Here is an 18501-nt window from a genome sequence, read left to right as displayed (position 1 = left end):
TTATTTAAATCGAAAGTGGGGGGGGGGGGGGCTGTCGTTAAATTAGCCCCCACATGAATAATTTAAATTATAATTAAATGAGAAAGACCAAATTCAATTATATCCCATAAAGGGGTATGGTGCCATGAGAAATCTCGGCGGTGCACGGTAGAGCATCATTGGTGCATTGGTTTAGCCACGTTTTATTTATTTAAATCGAAAGTGGGGGGGCTGTCGTTAACTTAGCCCCCACATGAATAATTTAAAAAAAATTGAAATGAGAAAGACCAAATTCAATTATATCTCATAAAGGGGTATGGTGCCATGAGAAATCTCTGCGGTGCACGGTAGTGCATCATTGGTGCATTGGTTTAGCCACGTTTTACTTATTTAAATCGAAAGGGGGGGGCTGTCATTAACTTAGCCCCCACATGAATAATTTACAAAAAATTGAAATGAGAAAGACCAAATTCAATTATATCTCATAAAGGGGTATGGTGCCATGAGAAATCTCTGCGGTGCACGGTAGTGCATCGTGATTATATTGGTTAAGCTACGTTTTAATTATTTAAATCGAAAGTGGGGGGGGGGGCTGTCGTTAAATTAGCCCCCACATGAATAATTTAAATTATAATTAAATGAGAAAGACCAAATTCAATTATATCCCATAAAGGGGTATGGTGCCATGAGAAATCTCGGCGGTGCACGGTAGAGCATCATTGGTGCATTGGTTTAGCCACGTTTTATTTATTTAAATCGAAAGTGGGGGGGCTGTCGTTAACTTAGCCCCCACATGAATAATTTAAATTATAATTAAATGAGAAAGACCAAATTCAATTATATCCCATAAAGGGGTATGGTGCCATGAGAAATCTTGGCGGTGCACGGTAGAGCATCATTGGTGCATTGGTTTAGCCACGTTTTATTTATTTAAATCGAAAGTGGGGGGGCTGTCGTTAACTTAGCCCCCACATGAATAATTTAAAAAAAATTGAAATGAGAAAGACCAAATTCAATTATATCTCATAAAGGGGTATGGTGCCATGAGAAATCTCTGCGGTGCACGGTAGTGCATCGTTATTATATTGGTTAAGCTACGTTTTCATTATTTAAATCGAAAGTGGGGGGGGGGCTGTCGTTAAATTAGCCCCCACATGAATAATTTAAATTATAATTAAATGAGAAAGACCAAATTCAATTATATCCCATAAAGGGGTATGGTGCCATGAGAAATCTCGGCGGTGCACGGTAGAGCATCATTGGTGCATTGGTTTAGCCACGTTTTATTTATTTAAATCGAAAGTGGGGGGGGGCTGTCGTTAACTTAGCCCCCACATGAATAATTTACAAAAAATTGAAATGAGAAAGACCAAATTCAATTATATATCATAAAGGGGTATGGTGCCATGAGAAATCTCTGCGGTGCATGGTAGTGCATCATTGGTGCATTGGTTTAGCCACGTTTTACTTATTTAAATCGAAAGGGGGGGGGCTGTCATTAACTTAGCCCCCACATGAATAATTTACAAAAAATTGAAATGAGAAAGACCAAATTCAATTATATCTCATAAAGGGGTATGGTGCCATGAGAAATCTCTGCGGTGCACGGTAGTGCATCGTGATTATATTGGTTAAGCTACGTTTTAATTATTTAAATCGAAAGTGGGGGGGGGGGCTGTCGTTAAATTAGCCCCCACATGAATAATTTAAATTATAATTAAATGAGAAAGACCAAATTCAATTATATCCCATAAAGGGGTATGGTGCCATGAGAAATCTCGGCGGTGCACGGTAGAGCATCATTGGTGCATTGGTTTAGCCACGTTTTATTTATTTAAATCGAAAGTGGGGGGGCTGTCGTTAACTTAGCCCCCACATGAATAATTTAAAAAAAATTGAAATGAGAAAGACCAAATTCAATTATATCTCATAAAGGGGTATGGTGCCATGAGAAATCTCTGCGGTGCACGGTAGTGCATCGTTATTATATTGGTTAAGCTACGTTTTAATTATTTAAATCGAAAGTGGGGGGGGCTGTCGTTAAATTAGCCCCCACATGAATAATTTAAATTATAATTAAATGAGAAAGACCAAATTCAATTATATCCCATAAAGGGGTATGGTGCCATGAGAAATCTCGGCGGTGCACGGTAGAGCATCATTGGTGCATTGGTTTAGCCACGTTTTATTTATTTAAATCGAAAGTGGGGGGGGGGCTGTCGTTAACTTAGCCCCCACATGAATAATTTACAAAAAATTGAAATGAGAAAGACCAAATTCAATTATATATCATAAAGGGGTATGGTGCCATGAGAAATCTCTGCGGTGCACGGTAGTGCATCATTGGTGCATTGGTTTAGCCACGTTTTACTTATTTAAATCGAAAGGGGGGGGGCTGTCATTAACTTAGCCCCCACATGAATAATTTACAAAAAATTGAAATGAGAAAGACCAAATTCAATTATATCTCATAAAGGGGTATGGTGCCATGAGAAATCTCTGCGGTGCACGGTAGTGCATCATTATTGTATTGGTTAAGCCACGTTTTAATTATTTAAATCGAAAGTGGGGGGGCTGTCGTTAACTTAGCCCCCACATGAATAATTTAAATTATAATTAAATGAGAAAGACCAAATTCAATTATATCCCATAAAGGGGTATGGTGCCATGAGAAATCTCGGCGGTGCACGGTAGAGCATCATTGGTGCATTGGTTTAGCCACGTTTTATTTATTTAAATCGAAACTGGGGGGGGCTGTCGTTAACTTAGCCCCCACATGAATAATTTACAAAAAATTGAAATGAGAAAGACCAAATTCAATTATATCTCATAAAGAGGTATGGTGCCATGAGAAATCTCTGCGGTGCACTGTAGTGCATAGTTGGTGCATTGGTTAAGCCATGTTTTAATTATTTAAATCGAAAGTGGGGGCTGTCGTTAACTTAGTCCCCACACGAATAATTTAAAAAAAAAATGTAAATGAGAAAGACCAAATTCAATTATATCTCATAAAGGGGTATGGTGCCATGTGAAATCTCTGCGGTGCACGGTAGTGCATCGTTGGTGCATTGGTTTAGCCACGTTTTAATTATTTAAATCGAAAGTGGGGGGGCTGTCGTTAACTTAGCCCCCACATGAATAATTTAAACAAAATTGAAATGAGAAAGACCAAATGCAATTATATCTCATAAAGGGGTATGGTGCAATGAGAAATCTCTGCGGTGCACGGTAGTGCATCGTTGGTGCATTGGTTTAGCCACGTTTTAATTATTTAAATCGAAAGTGGGGGGGGCTGTCGTTAACTTAGTCCCCACATCAATAATTTAAAAAACATTTAAATGAGAAACACCAAATTCAATTATATCTCATAAAGGGGTATGGTGCAATGAGAAATCTCTGCGGTGCACGGAAGTGCATCGTTGGTGCATTCTTTAAGTCACCTCAAAATTATCGAAATTGAAAGTGGGGAGGGGGCTGACGTTAACTTAACCCCCACAAAATAATTTAAGATTTTTTAAATTTCTCGCCTTTTTTGACGGTGCAATAAAAGATTGGTGCAATAGATTAGGCCCGTTATTGTTATCAAAATCGAATATGGGGGGCTGTCGTTATTTTAGCCCCCCTTTGTTTTTTGAATTTCCCGCCTTTCCCCGATGGTGCATAAATTGTTTTTGGTGGTGCGCTACGGTGCACGATGGGTGCAATAAGGTGCATTAACTTCTTTGAAAATTGCTTTATTGGGGGGGCTAACTTAATGGAGCCAATAAAATTAAATGCACATACAATCATACGTTTTGGGGGGGCACGTGCCCCTGCGCTACCCTCTGGCTACGCTACTGGATATTTATGTAAGTAAAGAAGTTCCCAGGATTAACCCCCCCCCCATTGTTAATACGTTTGACCGTACTAAGTTTCCACCTCAATTTATTTTCCTCGTCTTCCCTTTGAATGATTTCTTACTACGCTACTGATACAGTGTTTGATTTAAAACTTTGGAAATAGAAATGCACCCCCACCGCTCTGATCAGGGGAAAACACCACTAACACCTGACGGTAATAACAAATGTGAATTCAACGGCGTATATAGAGGCTTTAATAATAATAATAATTTTCCTTTTTTTTCTATAATAAGGTTTGGTGGAAGTAGTCCCGATTTCAACTTTTGTTTTTCGTAACGATGGCGCTTATGCCAAAGGCAAGTTTCACTTTAACGTATTACAAACTGCAATAGCCTAAGTATATTTAAAACTTTATAGACGCAAATCAATAGTCCGACCTTCGACTTCGGTCAGGTGTAGGCTGTATACTGGGCTTCGTCCCGGGCTAACGGAGAGGGGCCAGGCAAACTGGCTGCCCCGGCGGATTGGATACCCTGCTGTGGGGCTGCGGGCCTCCGTATGAGGGCACGGCGGACCCATCTCCCGGACTTTAGGAGCTCCACCGGGATATCCGGTGCCAACTGTGCCGGGTTATGCGGGCTGCTGTGTGCCCGCCGTACCCCTTTAGGAGCTCTTTCCAATGGTTTTGGCTCCCTGCCTTTCTTGGTGGGGTGCTAGAGCATCCGTTCTCTATCCCACTGCTGTGTGCGAAGTGGCGGGCTGGTCGTCCCATTGTTGCACCTTCTGCTGGGTTGAGCGGCTTGCGTCGAGGGTGCGACCATCAGTAGTGGGGTTCTGCTGCCCTTGCTGGTTTTGTCACCTGTCCGGGCTTGTGGACGCTGGCGTAGGGCATTCTGATGAAAGGCCTCCGTTGGTGTGGTTTTTTTCTTACCGGGCTATAAATTCTGACAACATGACGCAAATCAAGAAAAGATTCGCTTTGCCTTTATTTAGGATTTTGAAAAAGATACTTATGTACACCTTTTTGCTATCCTATGTTTCCTCAAAACGTCCGAAATATCTGAATTTTCCTTTTCAAAAAGACAAATAGACCGTTTTATATTGAAATTAAGTTTTATCAGTAAACTAAATAGTTATACACTTGAATGTCTAAGGAAGACTTTGGAGACCGTGATGATGTGCGTAGAAACGGGCGTGGCTTAAGGGGGAAGACTATAGTAAAAACCTCTTTTTCGTTCAAGCTGAACATTTTAGTTTTAACAATTACACAATCGAATTATATTTTTATTAATAGGTGGAACCTTCCTCTAGTGCTTAAAATAATTTTGATAATTCAAATATTAATTGTTAACGAGATATAAGGCTATAACTAAAGGGTAGTTTGGGCGCTTGCCCAACTTGTTTAGCTCCGGTGGTCCAAATTAAAACGTAATAATTAAATTACTATGAAATTTAAGTGTCAAAATTATTTTAAGCACTAAACAAGAGGCGGTTCTACACATAAATATTAATTTTATAAGTATAAAACAGTTCAGCTTGAAATAGCGTGAAACTTTAGACAATGGCCACTGTAGCATTACCCCTTAAAGCGGGATAACTCATGAGAAAAAATATCTCGCCCTGCTACACTTATTAAAAGAAAACTTGTCTCTGTTACTATATATAGAGTAATGTCACTCCGTGCTTCGGCCATGGCCGCCATTTTAGGCGTGTTTTTTTCTCTATAGGAAAAAGCATGGCTGACGTTGCGTGACGTCGTACTGAGACATCTCTATTAGCTTACCTGATTTTCTCCTTTTTAAGCGAAGAACATTATAAATTCGGTAGGATAAAAAATTGCGGTTTTTGAAATCCATTTTCTGCTAAGCCTTTTTTTGCGAGGGAAGATGACGCATTCTTTTCGCGGCAAACCTCGTTCTAATGAATTGTAATTGTCGTGTTAAGTCTTAAACTCAACGTCGTTAAGCCCCGCCTTTTTCTCGACGCGCTTTCGTATCACCGTCCCAATGGAACTTTAGACATTACAAATGTATACCTATATAAGTTCCTGGTTTAATCCTTAAAGTACCAAATAGTATTAACAATTCGTCAACCGTGTCGAAGAATCTGTTTATAAAATTAGTTGACGATAATTAAAAAAATTATAATATTTTTTGTCTAATTATCAATTGAATAATTTATTTCAGGACTCCATTCATCATGGATCGTGTTTAGAAAGCATGCATGGGCATACCTCTACTCTCAATTATAATGTCTTAATACCGCTTAAATTTTTTTTAAATTATTCGTCCTTTATATGTTTAGTCTATTCTTTGGTTTGAAACTCTAACTTTATGTACTCATCTGTTGCTCACCCTGCTGGCTGCACACAAGCTCCTATAAGCTTAGTAGCTGTATTTCTTAAATAAATAAATAAATAAATAAATATAAAGGAAATTTGGATGGAAATAAAAAAAAACTGTTCCAAATATTTGTGAAGAGGGCTGCCCAGCTTACCAAATTAGTCGTTCCAAATGACGATGTTGTTCAGGATCGAATTGTTGAAGCAGAAACGGACAAATTATTCTTATTAAATCTAGGAGATGTGGAGATCATGGAAAACATTTCCCAATCACTCTACTTGGTAAAATATATTAGCAAACGTCCAAATGATGGCAGAGTAAGTTATACACGGTTTATCGTTCTTTCATATTTTAATAGAAATAAAACTACATAAAGCGTATATAATTGGTATAAAATTGTTTATCGAAATTTTTCTTAACTGTTTTAAACATAACTTTAATATTACCGATTCGTCAATTAAAAGTCATAAACAACTAAAAATAAAATTTGTGTTATAAAAATTTAAACAAATTGAAACGAGATAGCTAAATACAAATTAGTGAAATTATTTATAAATACTGACTTATTAATATTTAGCCAGCAAGGAAGCTAACAGAAAGATTCACAAAGAAAAAGAATAGATGTTATTTGGTAAGTACTAAAGAATATTTAAAATCGAGGTAGGATAGTAACGACTAAAATCTTTTTTTTTTTCAGAAAGCACAATTTTATTTAACGAACTTTGTTTTACCTTTCAATAGTAAAAAACTTTTGAAGAAAATAAACACTTTCATGAATAAGTTTTAACGAAAAAGGTTTAATAATATGAAGTCCAACGCATATACACACTAGTAACGACGATTATGGGAATATATCCTCCAACGCGATATGTATGGAAGACCCTCACAATTTTAGGGATTACCTCCCCAGTAACCAACTAAGCAGCGCCGAAATCTCTAAAGCCATAGGAGGCAGCGGCCAACAACGAAACGGTTGGAAGGCGACAAAAATACCAGAGGTAATATACCCTTCAAAAATACATTTCCAATCATTTTTAGGTTGGGCTAATTATGTAGTATTTACCCACTTAATACAATGTGCGAGATATTTTTTATCTATTAATATCTTTTTGAAAAGAAAATTCATTAATTCATATATGCGTATAAAACAGGGGATTATAATAAATTTAATATTTATTTTAAATGTAGTACAGTAAAATAAACGAGTTCCAAATGATAATGATAATATTGTTAATGTCAAAAGTTCAACATTTTATTGGAAGAATTAGGTGGTAGCAATGGCGTCACTAGAATTTCCGTTTTTGGGGCGCTTAAGCGCCTGCTCAAGGGCTCCCATACAGGTCGACTTAGCAAACCGATGATTTTTTAGAAATAATTTTTATCAAGAAAACTTCGGTCAAATTCCGATAACGTTGGAAAAGTTAGAGCTTCTCTGTCCTCTCATCCCTTCACTCTCCCGAAACCAACGTGCTAAATTAAAGTTATATAACGAAACGTTTTAAGAAAATAAAACCATTTTATTTCCGAAATTGTAAAAGAAACCCTTTTAAGAATTTCATCAAAACAATGAAATCAATTTCGGGAATTTTAGGAGGCGCTTCAAAAAATTTTCAGGTGGCTCAAGCGCTACCTAAAACAGCCTAGCGACTCCACTAGGTGGTAGCATGATAAAAAGCAAAAATCTTAACATGAAACATTCATTGTGATTCAAAAATAACAGGGAAGAATAGTATTAAAATCGGGTAGATAATTTATAACTATCAACCAACATACGAATCAAAGTTAAAGTGCCAAGTAAGAAATTTTCAAATTATTTTAATTCTAATGAATACCCGTTAATAGGTATATGGCCAGCTATAAACTTGGTTTCCAGTTTTCAACTTGCCTATAAAATGATACACATTTGACAAGCGAGAAGTTCCTTTTACGGAGGTAACTCCATAAGAGAACTATTTTTAAAAACTTGAAGTCTTACCCGTCTAAACGTATCAATCTTAAAATTACTTAAAAACCGCAAAAAATATTTTTATCTTATCTTTTTTGTCGGCCTTTTAAGAGAAACTATACTGTTTAAATCTACAACATTGTGTTAAAACTTCTTTCGTAGTATTTAAGTATTTATTCCTTATAAATGATAAATAAATAATTAAAATCGAACCACTAATGGCTTCGTTTCATATGTTTGTTTCCTTGTTGGTAATTAGTGAATTCGTCTATCGAAAATAACGAAATTCGATCATTTAAAATCTCGACCCTGTGGTTTTTAAAAAGTTAACGTAAATAGTAAATTTCGTTTGGTTCCGGTTTTCCACTTTGTTCTTGAAAAAAAAACCGAGTTCGGTAATTTAGAAATTCGAATACCTGTGTTAATGTTTTTGGTTTTTATATTTTAAACATTCTTAATTTTAACGTTTTATTTATAATAAAGCGCTAAGGTAATAAGTTTTGTGTAAAGTTGTTGAACTTCTGTGTTTAAAATATAAATGAGGTATGCCGTCGTTGAGAAGTGCCCCAAGGAGAATACGGAGTTAGTAAAGTATGTATTCGTACGTAGGCTATACCCCTGATGATGGAGCGATTTTAATAACATTTTCTTGTGCACTTTTGAAATATCGTCCTTTGATTTAACCACTATATCTTACGATTTAAATTTTATAGATTTTTATTGATCGACACAAATTTGATGTAAAATTATCCACATTGTTCTTAAACTTAACAAACATATCATTAACTATAATGGTAAATTTACTTTGAAAACATATTTATTGAGTTCCCTCTCACATCATTTATCGTTTAAAAATAGTTGAGTTAGACTTATTCTGCCGTGCGGTAGTTTGGTATGGAGCCCACTCTTTTTATTCGATCAAAGTCAATAATGTGGTATTTAGCGTTGTTGAATTAACACTAGGGTTGAGTTTAAGTAAGCATACGCTAACCTTGCTCTAGCCTCGTCTTTTAACCACACTACATTTAGGCAAGTTCACGGGCCCTTAGGATTAAGTCTACTTTGTCTTTTGCTTATTCTGGTGTTCAGGGTAGTGGATCTTACATAATTTTCCATTTAAGTTACGTTTCTTGGTACCAGACTTTAGAGTAAATGGTCACTCGTCTTTTCTTCTTCGACTTAGTTATATGGTTTAAGTTACTGATCATATTTAATTGTTTATATTTTTACAGGAAAATTATATGGTAAATACCAGAACACACGGTTTTCGTAGCTTTAGAATAAAACTAAAGGGGCACTTAACTGTCGCAGCATTCAAAATAACTAGCCCTTAAATTTAAGGTGTTTACTGCTAGTTAGAAGGACTTGTAACTAGTCAGTCTCAGAGTTAAAAGACCTACCACCAATGAAAACCCACTGAATGGGTAGAACCAAATATGAGTTTATCGGCAAAGGGTTCCTAAGTCTTCAGTGGTTTCTTACCTTGAATGGAGAGATTTACAGGTATTTGTTACAGGGATATTTATAACAGTTGATAAAATCTGTTGCAAAGAAAAAAAATATTTACAGGAAAGTAGACCCATTTCCGAAAACATTTGCCAATTTTTCAGATATTTTGTCGCCGATTAAAACGTGGAGTTCAGCATTGTTAAACAATTTAGCCCTTGGTGACTACAATCAGGAGCGTTTTTTTGATCAAACACATTTTGAAAGTTGCTGGCCAGCAGGGGTAATTTTTTTCCACCATTTTTGCGTCCTGTTGAATATAAAAAGCTTTACATTGAAATATCTAAATGTTCTAATATCAATTTGAAGGGTAGAGTGCAAACAATAGGCATTCGCTAGAACAATTTTAACAGAGGTATTCTTATTTATATTGTACTTTGAACATCAGGAACTGTATGAACCCTCGCAATAGTTCCAGTAGAGACCTTATCTAATAACTTTCAGGTCAATTTATCCCCGGAAAATACCGGTATCATCAAACTTATCGTAAAAATCAATATCGAAATATATTTTGAATATTTTCGCTTAGTAGTAAATCCAAGATATATTTTCTCGATTAAGCTCAGGATTGCGAAGACCCAGCTTTTAGCTTTTCCAATGGAACAACTAATTCTGGCACCGGAAAATCTTACCTTTTCCAAGAGGAGGAAATACTTATAACCCAGAAAACATTCGTGCTCCACGCGAAAACACCAGGATGGTGGTGTCCTCCCCTATCACTATAAAACGAAGGATCAACTTAGAATCTTATTTTGACGAGTATATTTAGTATACTCATTACCGCTAAATAGGTAACCAAAAACCAATTGATTTCATTATTTGAAGCCCGAAACTGAAGGCAAAAGTAGGACAAGATGCAACGGCAGGATAAAATCATTTAAGACTCCTACTCTGCAATTCTAAAAGGAAGGAAAAGAAGCCCTTCCGGAACTTAAAATAATACGAAATATTTATCATTTTACTATCGAATGATTAACTTAAGAATAATAACCACAGGTCGTAACAAATCACAGACGTATAATGCCCATTTGCAAAAAATATCAAAGCAAAATGTTTTCATTGTATGTTAATGATATCTTAATACGTTTCTTAATAGCTCTTACATATTCAAAATATTTAACCATAGCGACGATATGGAGACAGATATTATGAACAGTATGTCACACGGTTTTCTGACTATGTGAAAAGTGTTTTTCCGCTAATTTTTGTTAACAAGCACTATTCTTTCAGCTTACTTAACATAGCTGTAAGCTGGTTGTGTTTTTCATTTAAACACCTCAGTCTTCATTACTAGGCAAATTTTTCTATTTAAATATGCTGGATAGTAAAAATGAATAAAGTATTTCTTGCTTGTCTTTTTTCAAGCGTTTATGATGACATGAACTCTAAACAAAATTTAAGCAATCATCACAGAATCGAAGTTTAAAGAATGTAATTTGGTATGACAATTTGTACGGTTAACCACATTCTTCATTGTAGCAATATAACCTTTAAAGAATTAAATTATATATAAATTTCATAAAATATTTCCTTGCGCGCAACTAGAGCTTGGCGAAACAAACAAATTTACCGCGAAAATTTCGATTTATTTTAAAAATTGTGGTTAACTGTTTATTTCTGGATATTATTCGCGATTATAAAACAATTTAATACGCAAAAAATAGGTTTTTGATCGGATAATTTTCGCTTCGAGATTAAATCAAATAAAACGAATATTTCTTATCCAAACCCCAAGCCCTAAACCCAACGCTTCAACAAGCGTTTTAAAAGCATTTAAAAGGAGTGGGTAATTTGAAAGTTGCTAAATCAGGTAAAATTATTCTTATCAGTAGATATAAGTAATTTGGTAAATGTATAGGCATTGTTTTCGCCATCAGTAGTTTCAAAATCTCACATTTGCTCCGTACGTCATAGCTTATCTAACTGGGCTTATCTCTCTCTAAAAAAGTTTAAGCTTACCAAAAACTCGAGTCAAGAGTATAAACTAGGGTGAAATCAACAGTTGAAATAGAACGATCTGCAAATTAGTTTCATTAACACACGCCTTCACATTCGCAATGTCTACAGTGATGAAACTGACTATTATTTTATGCTTTGTCTATTTTACATTGCTAATCGAAGCATGGAGTCTCCCGTTAGGTAAGAAATATCACTAAATTTAAGAAATCATCGTAATTATTATAAATAACTATTTACGATTTTAAGTTATTCACGTTTTCCATCCACAGTTATTGATATGTTTAAAGTTTCTTTTTTTAAATCCTTTGCACAAATTTTAATTCAAGCATTGCTAAGCCAGGGAAAATAACCAAAAGAGTTAATATTATAACCTTATTATCACTATTTACATTATTTAGCAAACCGAATTTCAAAAATATTTTTTTAACAGCATACTTGATATTACGTAGATTCTTATGTCAGACCGTAAATGAAATCGTATCATAATTGAAGGTTATTCAACAGGAGATAAAATGCTTAGAAAGGACTTAGTTTCAACATTGACCGCTATTATTTCTGACGTCATTAAATCACATGATTGGTTGTTATCATTTTCTTCCGATCATATGTTAATTTATTTTTCTGTCTCGTTGCTTATTAAAAAGGTTTTTCAAAAATTATTTCTGTCGCTTTTTAATATGACCAATTTTCTATCGGATAAGTTGGCTAGGTTCATCATGTTAAAACTAAAAGCATTGCTACTTATGATCCATATTTTGTGTTTGTAAATGCTGAATCGGAATGTACTTCATTGTCTCTGAACCTCAATTTCACAATTGCTGGGATCAAACCCCGCTTGTATACTAGTGTCAGCTTTATCCAGAAATGTTATCTGAAGAAAAAATTTATTTTGAATATTTTTTCGCAAGATTATTTGTCTGAAGGGCACATTTCAAAGCTTTCTGTACTTAAATTAAGAATTTTTTTCCCTGAACCTTTAATAGTAAATATTGTTTGTAAGGTTCTTCTCACTTTTTCCCAAACTGAATTATATTCTTTATGATGAAAAAAAAAACAAGAAGTTATAGTAATTACCTAAGAAAAACCTCCTAGGGTGGTCCTCTGCTAAGTGATAATATTATAGTGGGAAAATTTGTTTTCGGGAATATTTACCTGAAGGGTAGATTTAGTTGTGGATTCACCAATAATTTTAATAGGCTCTAACCTAAGGGCCCGGATACTTCCCTCACTGTAGGGCCAGGCTGGTAGTTTATACGCCACTTGTCCTGGTGACCCTTACTCCGTTGCATTCTAAGGCATAGAAGTGTACCATACACTATTTTTAGCGTGAGCTTTAAAGAATTGTGTCTCAGTTTTAAAATTTTCAAGTGTACAAAGACTAAAACCTTGTGATATCATGGGTGTTATTATTAAAGAAACAATTAATATCATTAATGACCTCTGAATATCCCAAAATTTCTTAAACCGTCTTAGCAATAATATAGCTTTAAGGTCTAGTTTTCACGAATATAATTAAAATAAATGTCAATAATTCGCTCTACGCCTTAAAATGTCTCTTGGAAGGCCTTTTGCTACTCGAAATAAAAAATAATTATCTAGCGATCTTAGTGTTCTTCATAATAATGAGTCTCTATTTTGTAAGTACCTTTTTAATATGTTGGTCCCTTTAATAACTAAGTGTTACAACGGGTCATTTATGAGATTAAAATTATGCGCGTGTCACCTAACCCACACCACTACCAACGTTTTATATTCAGTACGAAAAAATAGGCCGGAAAAGTGAAATAAAATCATTGGTGGCAAGAAACCGATAAAAACCAACGAACCAACGGACATTACCGGACCGATAAGAAACCGGATATAAGCAATTAGATACCGAAACTAACCTGAAACTGTTCAGGAATGGTTCGCAGTTTTCCGCAAGTCACTTAAGTGAACGGAAATAACTCGAACATCAGCTGAATTTTCTGGTAAATTTTGACTTAAATGGACAGTTATGACCCGTAAATACATTACATTACCCCGTTAGTCAATCAAAGTCAACTCAAAACTCTTCAGAAATCTCATTAAATTAACTACTGCTAGTTACTAAAAGACAACTGAGAATCACTGAAAAATAAATAACAGACACCGTATCTAATTTTCGTATCTTTATAATGCAACTTTTTACAACTTGAGCCTCCTTAAATATGTATATCAGTTTAAAGAATGAGAAAATTCAACGGAAATTTCTTCGCAACATTAAAAAATATACTTAAATATATTTTGTTTTCAAATTGTTAAAATTTATCAAGAAATAAAATTTTTTTTATTCAATATCTGAACTCCATAACATAATGCAGCCCTTCAACCTTATTCAGGTAGAATCATTTATAAATACAGGGTGTTTCAGATAATGTCGAAAACTTAGAGTTTGTTCTTTTGGTCCATTATTCGAAAATGTTTACAGAATGTGTCCTTAAGTGCTTCGTTTTAGCGTTAAGTTTTCCAAAAAACTACCCCTAAAACCAGTATGCAGCCTTAGAACTGACAAACAATATTTTTCTTTCAATTTCTTTTTGTATATTCCTAAGTTGTTTTTTGTTGGTGAAGCCATAAAACTAAAACTAGTAATAAAAGGTAGTACATGAGCTGTTAGAAATTTGATAAGACTGATAATAAATACCACCTATTTCACAGTATTGATACTTTTCCAAGTAAAATTAATATAAGGTTTTTGTCAGATATTCGTTACAAATGTTTCAAATTATTTAAATTATATAAACAAAATCATTTCTAAGTTTACACTTTTAGAATAATTGTTTAAAATTACCACCTGTGTCTTTAATACAAGCGTGAGCCCAACGTAGAAATAATTCATGTACTTGTTAAAAATTTACAGGCGTGTTACGAAAAGTCTCACAACCTTTAGTTATGCTTTCTTGCAAGTTATTAACCTCTTGTAGACTTAATATTTAAGATGTCACAGTGAAAAAAAATCGCGTCGGTTTAAATCAACTGCTCAGCGTCGACTTATCCACCTCGAAGGATACGTTTCATCCAGATTACCTCTAACATCCCGACTAAAATGAGCTGAAGCTCTTATTCAAAAGCCCAGTGCTTCGTCTCGTTTCCGATGAAACATCTTCGAGTAACTCGGCTAAAGTATCTTTCAAATAACGTATATATGTCTCACCATTTGGTCTGGGTGGTAGAGAAAAAGGTCCCACTAAATGATCGTCAACAATGCTAAACCATACGTTAAGGCTTAATCTTCATGACATTATTAATAATAATAATAATCAGCTAGGCTAATACCCAAGGCACCACCTTAGGCCTAAGTCATCAAGCGACGTTTGAAGCCTTTAATTCAGGCTGCTGGGTTACAATGCGTAGGAGGGTAATATACCACCCAGTCTAAATGGAACGTTTTCTGTAAGTAACTTTACCTGAGTTAGTCGTTGATTGGCCGTTATACGTTTATAAATTAAAACTACTTTGATCCTGTTAAGACGTAGAGTTGATAGTCTAAATTGATACTGATTTTCTTCAATATAATTATCAAATTTTTTAATAAGCTAGCTACGATAATTTCCAAGACACCACCCAAGTCAGCTAACGACCTTTAAAGCCTTCAAGTGGGGTGACTTGGTTACAATGCCTAGGATGGTTTTGTAAATTCCTTTAGGTCACACTTGCAATGATTATTAACCTTAACCAATTTTGTGTTAACAATTTATATTATTTATTGAACGCTGCATTACTTAAAGGGTGTTTTTAATTTCAGGTGATTTAAAAATTTTGGTAATGAAAAGATATAGAATAAACATACTTTTGTTAAACGTGCCACGTTAGCAATTAGTTCAAGAGACTAACCCGGTATTCCAAATTTCTTTGTTTTAGATGGTTTAGATAATGTCAAATCACGACCACCTCTCGAAACTCTTTTGTATTCTATGAACAAATCAATGAGAGGCATGATAGAGAAGGCGAAAGGAAACCCGCAGCTCGAAGCGATTGTTCGGAGGCAACTTAAAGATATGTTAACTGAAGAGCAACTCGACAACGCGTTCAAAGACGTCGAAATAAAGCAGGACTCCAAAGTAGAGGGAGGCTCCAACGCTCTGAACAAAGATATTGCCAAATATTGTTGCCCTATAGGGTATAATAAGAAACAATAATATAAAAGATAAATTTAGCGATTCGAAATAAACTAACTTTAATTTGTTGGTTAACGTTACGGATAAAAGTATTGTAAATATTCAGAGAAACGTCATATATATTTTACAATTATGATAATATTTTCTCTTTGTCGATTAAAAAATTATTTATGAGTGATATTCTGTTAATTATCTATTCCATTCGCCAAGTTTTTTAACGTAAGAGTTTGGTTTGGAATCGAGTAACAATAATTCGACTAAAAGGATTATCCTCTCAAACGTTGTATATTTTCTACGCGTAAAAAATAATTACAATTTTTAAATTATCTAAGATGTCTTGGACTTTAAAGAGTTACTTTCATTATATTTCGAGTGAACTGAATGAAAAAGTAATAAACTAATATATTTCAGTAAATCAACTTCAATATAATTAGATAAAATTAAAACAACTGAAATGCTGAAGTACGTCAATTACTCTACGCTAAAATTTACTTCGTTATTTGATGTTTAACCCTTTATTTAAAAAAATTTAAAAGCCAGGATTGTAAACACGTTAATTTAAGACAAACTTTAAAAATAATGAATCTAGTCATAATTAATTTGTGGCTCAATTATCATATCTAGCTAGCAAAGCATAATATTGTATGTATTAAATTATGGTGCGGAGTAATGATAATATTTTTTGACCTTAATCCTTTTCCTAAGACTACAATTTCCATTAGTTGTTTTACTCATATTGACTCTCATATTTTAAATTTTCTTACACTGAAGTAATTACACCTAACTTCCACATGTGCTTAGGCACATTGTCTTGGTGGATCAATACCACGTCATTTAATTTTAGTTTGGAGTATTTGTTTGGAGCGCAATTGTGGTGTGCCGATCTTAAATTTAACAAGTATCCGGTTTTCCATTTTTTTAATAACCGGTTGGTCAATGATTGACGGCAAGCTAGTCTTTTTGCCATTTCGGTTCTAGTAGCTGGTAGTTTAATATCCGCTATTTTGTGCGGTGGTACGCACGTAAGCCAATTTCCAGTTAAAAATGTGCGGGTGTAATGGGGGAAGGTTCTTTGGCATCATTATATACATAACTAATGGGGCGGGAATTTATCGCGGCTTCAGTTTCAATAAACTAATTTCAGAAAAGTTTAGGGTAGTTTGGCCCGACGCCCTTCTCATAATAGTTTTTGTGGATTTTACCATTAATTCCCACGTTCCACCCCACCAGCTTCCGCGTTCTACAATATATTGCCAAGATATTCCCCTATGTCCGAAAAATTCTTTCAATTGATTTGTTTTTACATTTTTCCAAATTGAGCGAAGGTCTTGGTCCCCGCGCTTAAAAGTAAGCGCGTTGTCACTAAAAATTGTACGCGGTAGGCCTCTTCTGCCTACAATACATCTGAATGCCAGAAGGAAATCCTCCGTAGTCATACAGTGCGCTAGTTCTAAATGCAGCGCCCTCGTTACCCCACAGGTAAATAAGCAAATGTAACATTTTAATCTGTCTTCCCCCCGTTTAATGTATAGCGGCCCTGCAAAGTCGATGGCTGTTACTTGGAAAGGAGGCGCTTCTTTTATTCTTTCTAATGGTAGAGGAGCTGTTGGAGCTTCGCAAGGTTTGGCCTTTCCAATTTTTAATCCCAATTTTTAGTTCGTAGTATCTAAATATGTACGCCGTTACTCGTAACAGGCTCCCGATTGAACTATAGTCGCATATGTTAATTAAGTTTTCTAAACTCCTTATTGGTTTAACTTCTACCGCTAATGTTGTGACCTTTCGCCTTTCTTTGTTGACTTCTGTTTGGTTTAAATCTAAATTGGTTAGTTTTTGGTTAGGCCATTTTGGTTTATCCAAAGCTAACCAGGGGGCCCGACAAACCACATTTCGCTCTTTGCTAGTTTGTCTACGGACAGACCACGGGTATGTAGGTCCGAGGGATTTTGGGTGCCTGGGCAGTGAGCCCAGTCTTTGGAGTTCGTCAATTTTTTAATCTCTTTAGTTAGGTTTGATACAAAAGGAGTGATATTGTCCCTTTCATCTTGTATCCAACTTAGGGCTATGGTCGAGGCAGACCAATAGAATGTGTTAGTGTGTGTACGGACAGATAGACTGACCGCATCAACCATCCTATTTATGCCGGACTTGTGAGACCAGCGAACTTTGTACCCTCTCTTTTGTGTGTGTTACTGTTTTGTTGTCGGGAGAGAAAACCCGCAGTTCGTTGTTTTTAGCGTGAAGCGCAATACATGTAAACTCAAACTTAATAAACCGTTTCTTAGTGTTACTTTACTCTCGTTATTTCCGGCGTTTAATGTCTTTAGAATACGCTTAGTGCTCTACACATTTTTATCAACAGGTTGTGGGTTTAACAACCTTCCAGTGCGCGAGTATAAGCAAAGCCTAATCGAAGAAGTGAACAATTAACTACGCGAAACGAAGAAGTTATAACGAGAAGGGAGACGCCCCAAACACCTAGACAAATAAGATGGCTACCCAAGGAGACGAATTCAAGATAGCTCGATTGTCGTCGGACAAAGCGAAATACCATTCGTGGTCTATTCGAATGAAGGCTGCTCTCAATAGTAAGGGCTTATGGGAAGCTGTAGACCCTGGCTATGGACCTGCAATGTCAATTGCCGAGAGGAAGAACAACGATAAGGCAATATCTTTCTTTTTCTTGTTGGTTGAAGATAACTTCTTGGATGTCATTGGAATTCACCCAAGAGCATCAGAAACATGGACCACATTAGCCGACATGCACACGAAGTATGGTCTTTTACATATAT

At 35.3% G+C, this 18501-nt stretch overlaps 1 protein-coding gene across 1 annotated transcript; it reads left to right on the top strand.

Moving 5' to 3' along the window:
• The first annotated feature begins 11612 nt into the window (after positions 1-11612).
• LOC149946422 (uncharacterized) lies at positions 11613-16110 on the top strand. Its single transcript, XM_090172916.1, has 2 exons — positions 11613-11750; positions 15453-16110. Exons 1-2 carry the CDS (start codon positions 11669-11671, stop codon positions 15728-15730), a joined length of 360 nt encoding a protein of 119 aa, XP_090029042.1. The 5' UTR covers positions 11613-11668; the 3' UTR covers positions 15731-16110.
• The last annotated feature ends 2391 nt before the right edge of the window (positions 16111-18501 follow it).

This window comes from Leiobunum rupestre, chromosome 4 (assembly GCF_980474605.1).
Source record: "Leiobunum rupestre chromosome 4, qqLeiRupe1.1.hap1, whole genome shotgun sequence".
NCBI lineage: Eukaryota > Metazoa > Arthropoda > Arachnida > Opiliones > Sclerosomatidae > Leiobunum > Leiobunum rupestre.
The sequence above is the reverse complement of the archived record's forward strand: the minus strand, read 5'-3'. Positions and strand labels throughout refer to the sequence as shown.

What these genes read in the sequence shown, in the direction of transcription:
- LOC149946422 (XM_090172916.1), top strand. Translation starts at nt 11,669, where the DNA reads ATGTCTACAGTGATGAAACTGACTATTATTTTATGCTTTGTCTATTTT. An exon ending in AGCATGGAGTCTCCCGTTAG is followed by an intron (nt 11,751 to 15,452) that starts GTAAGAAATATC and finishes TCTTTGTTTTAG; the next exon opens with ATGGTTTAGATAATGTCAAA.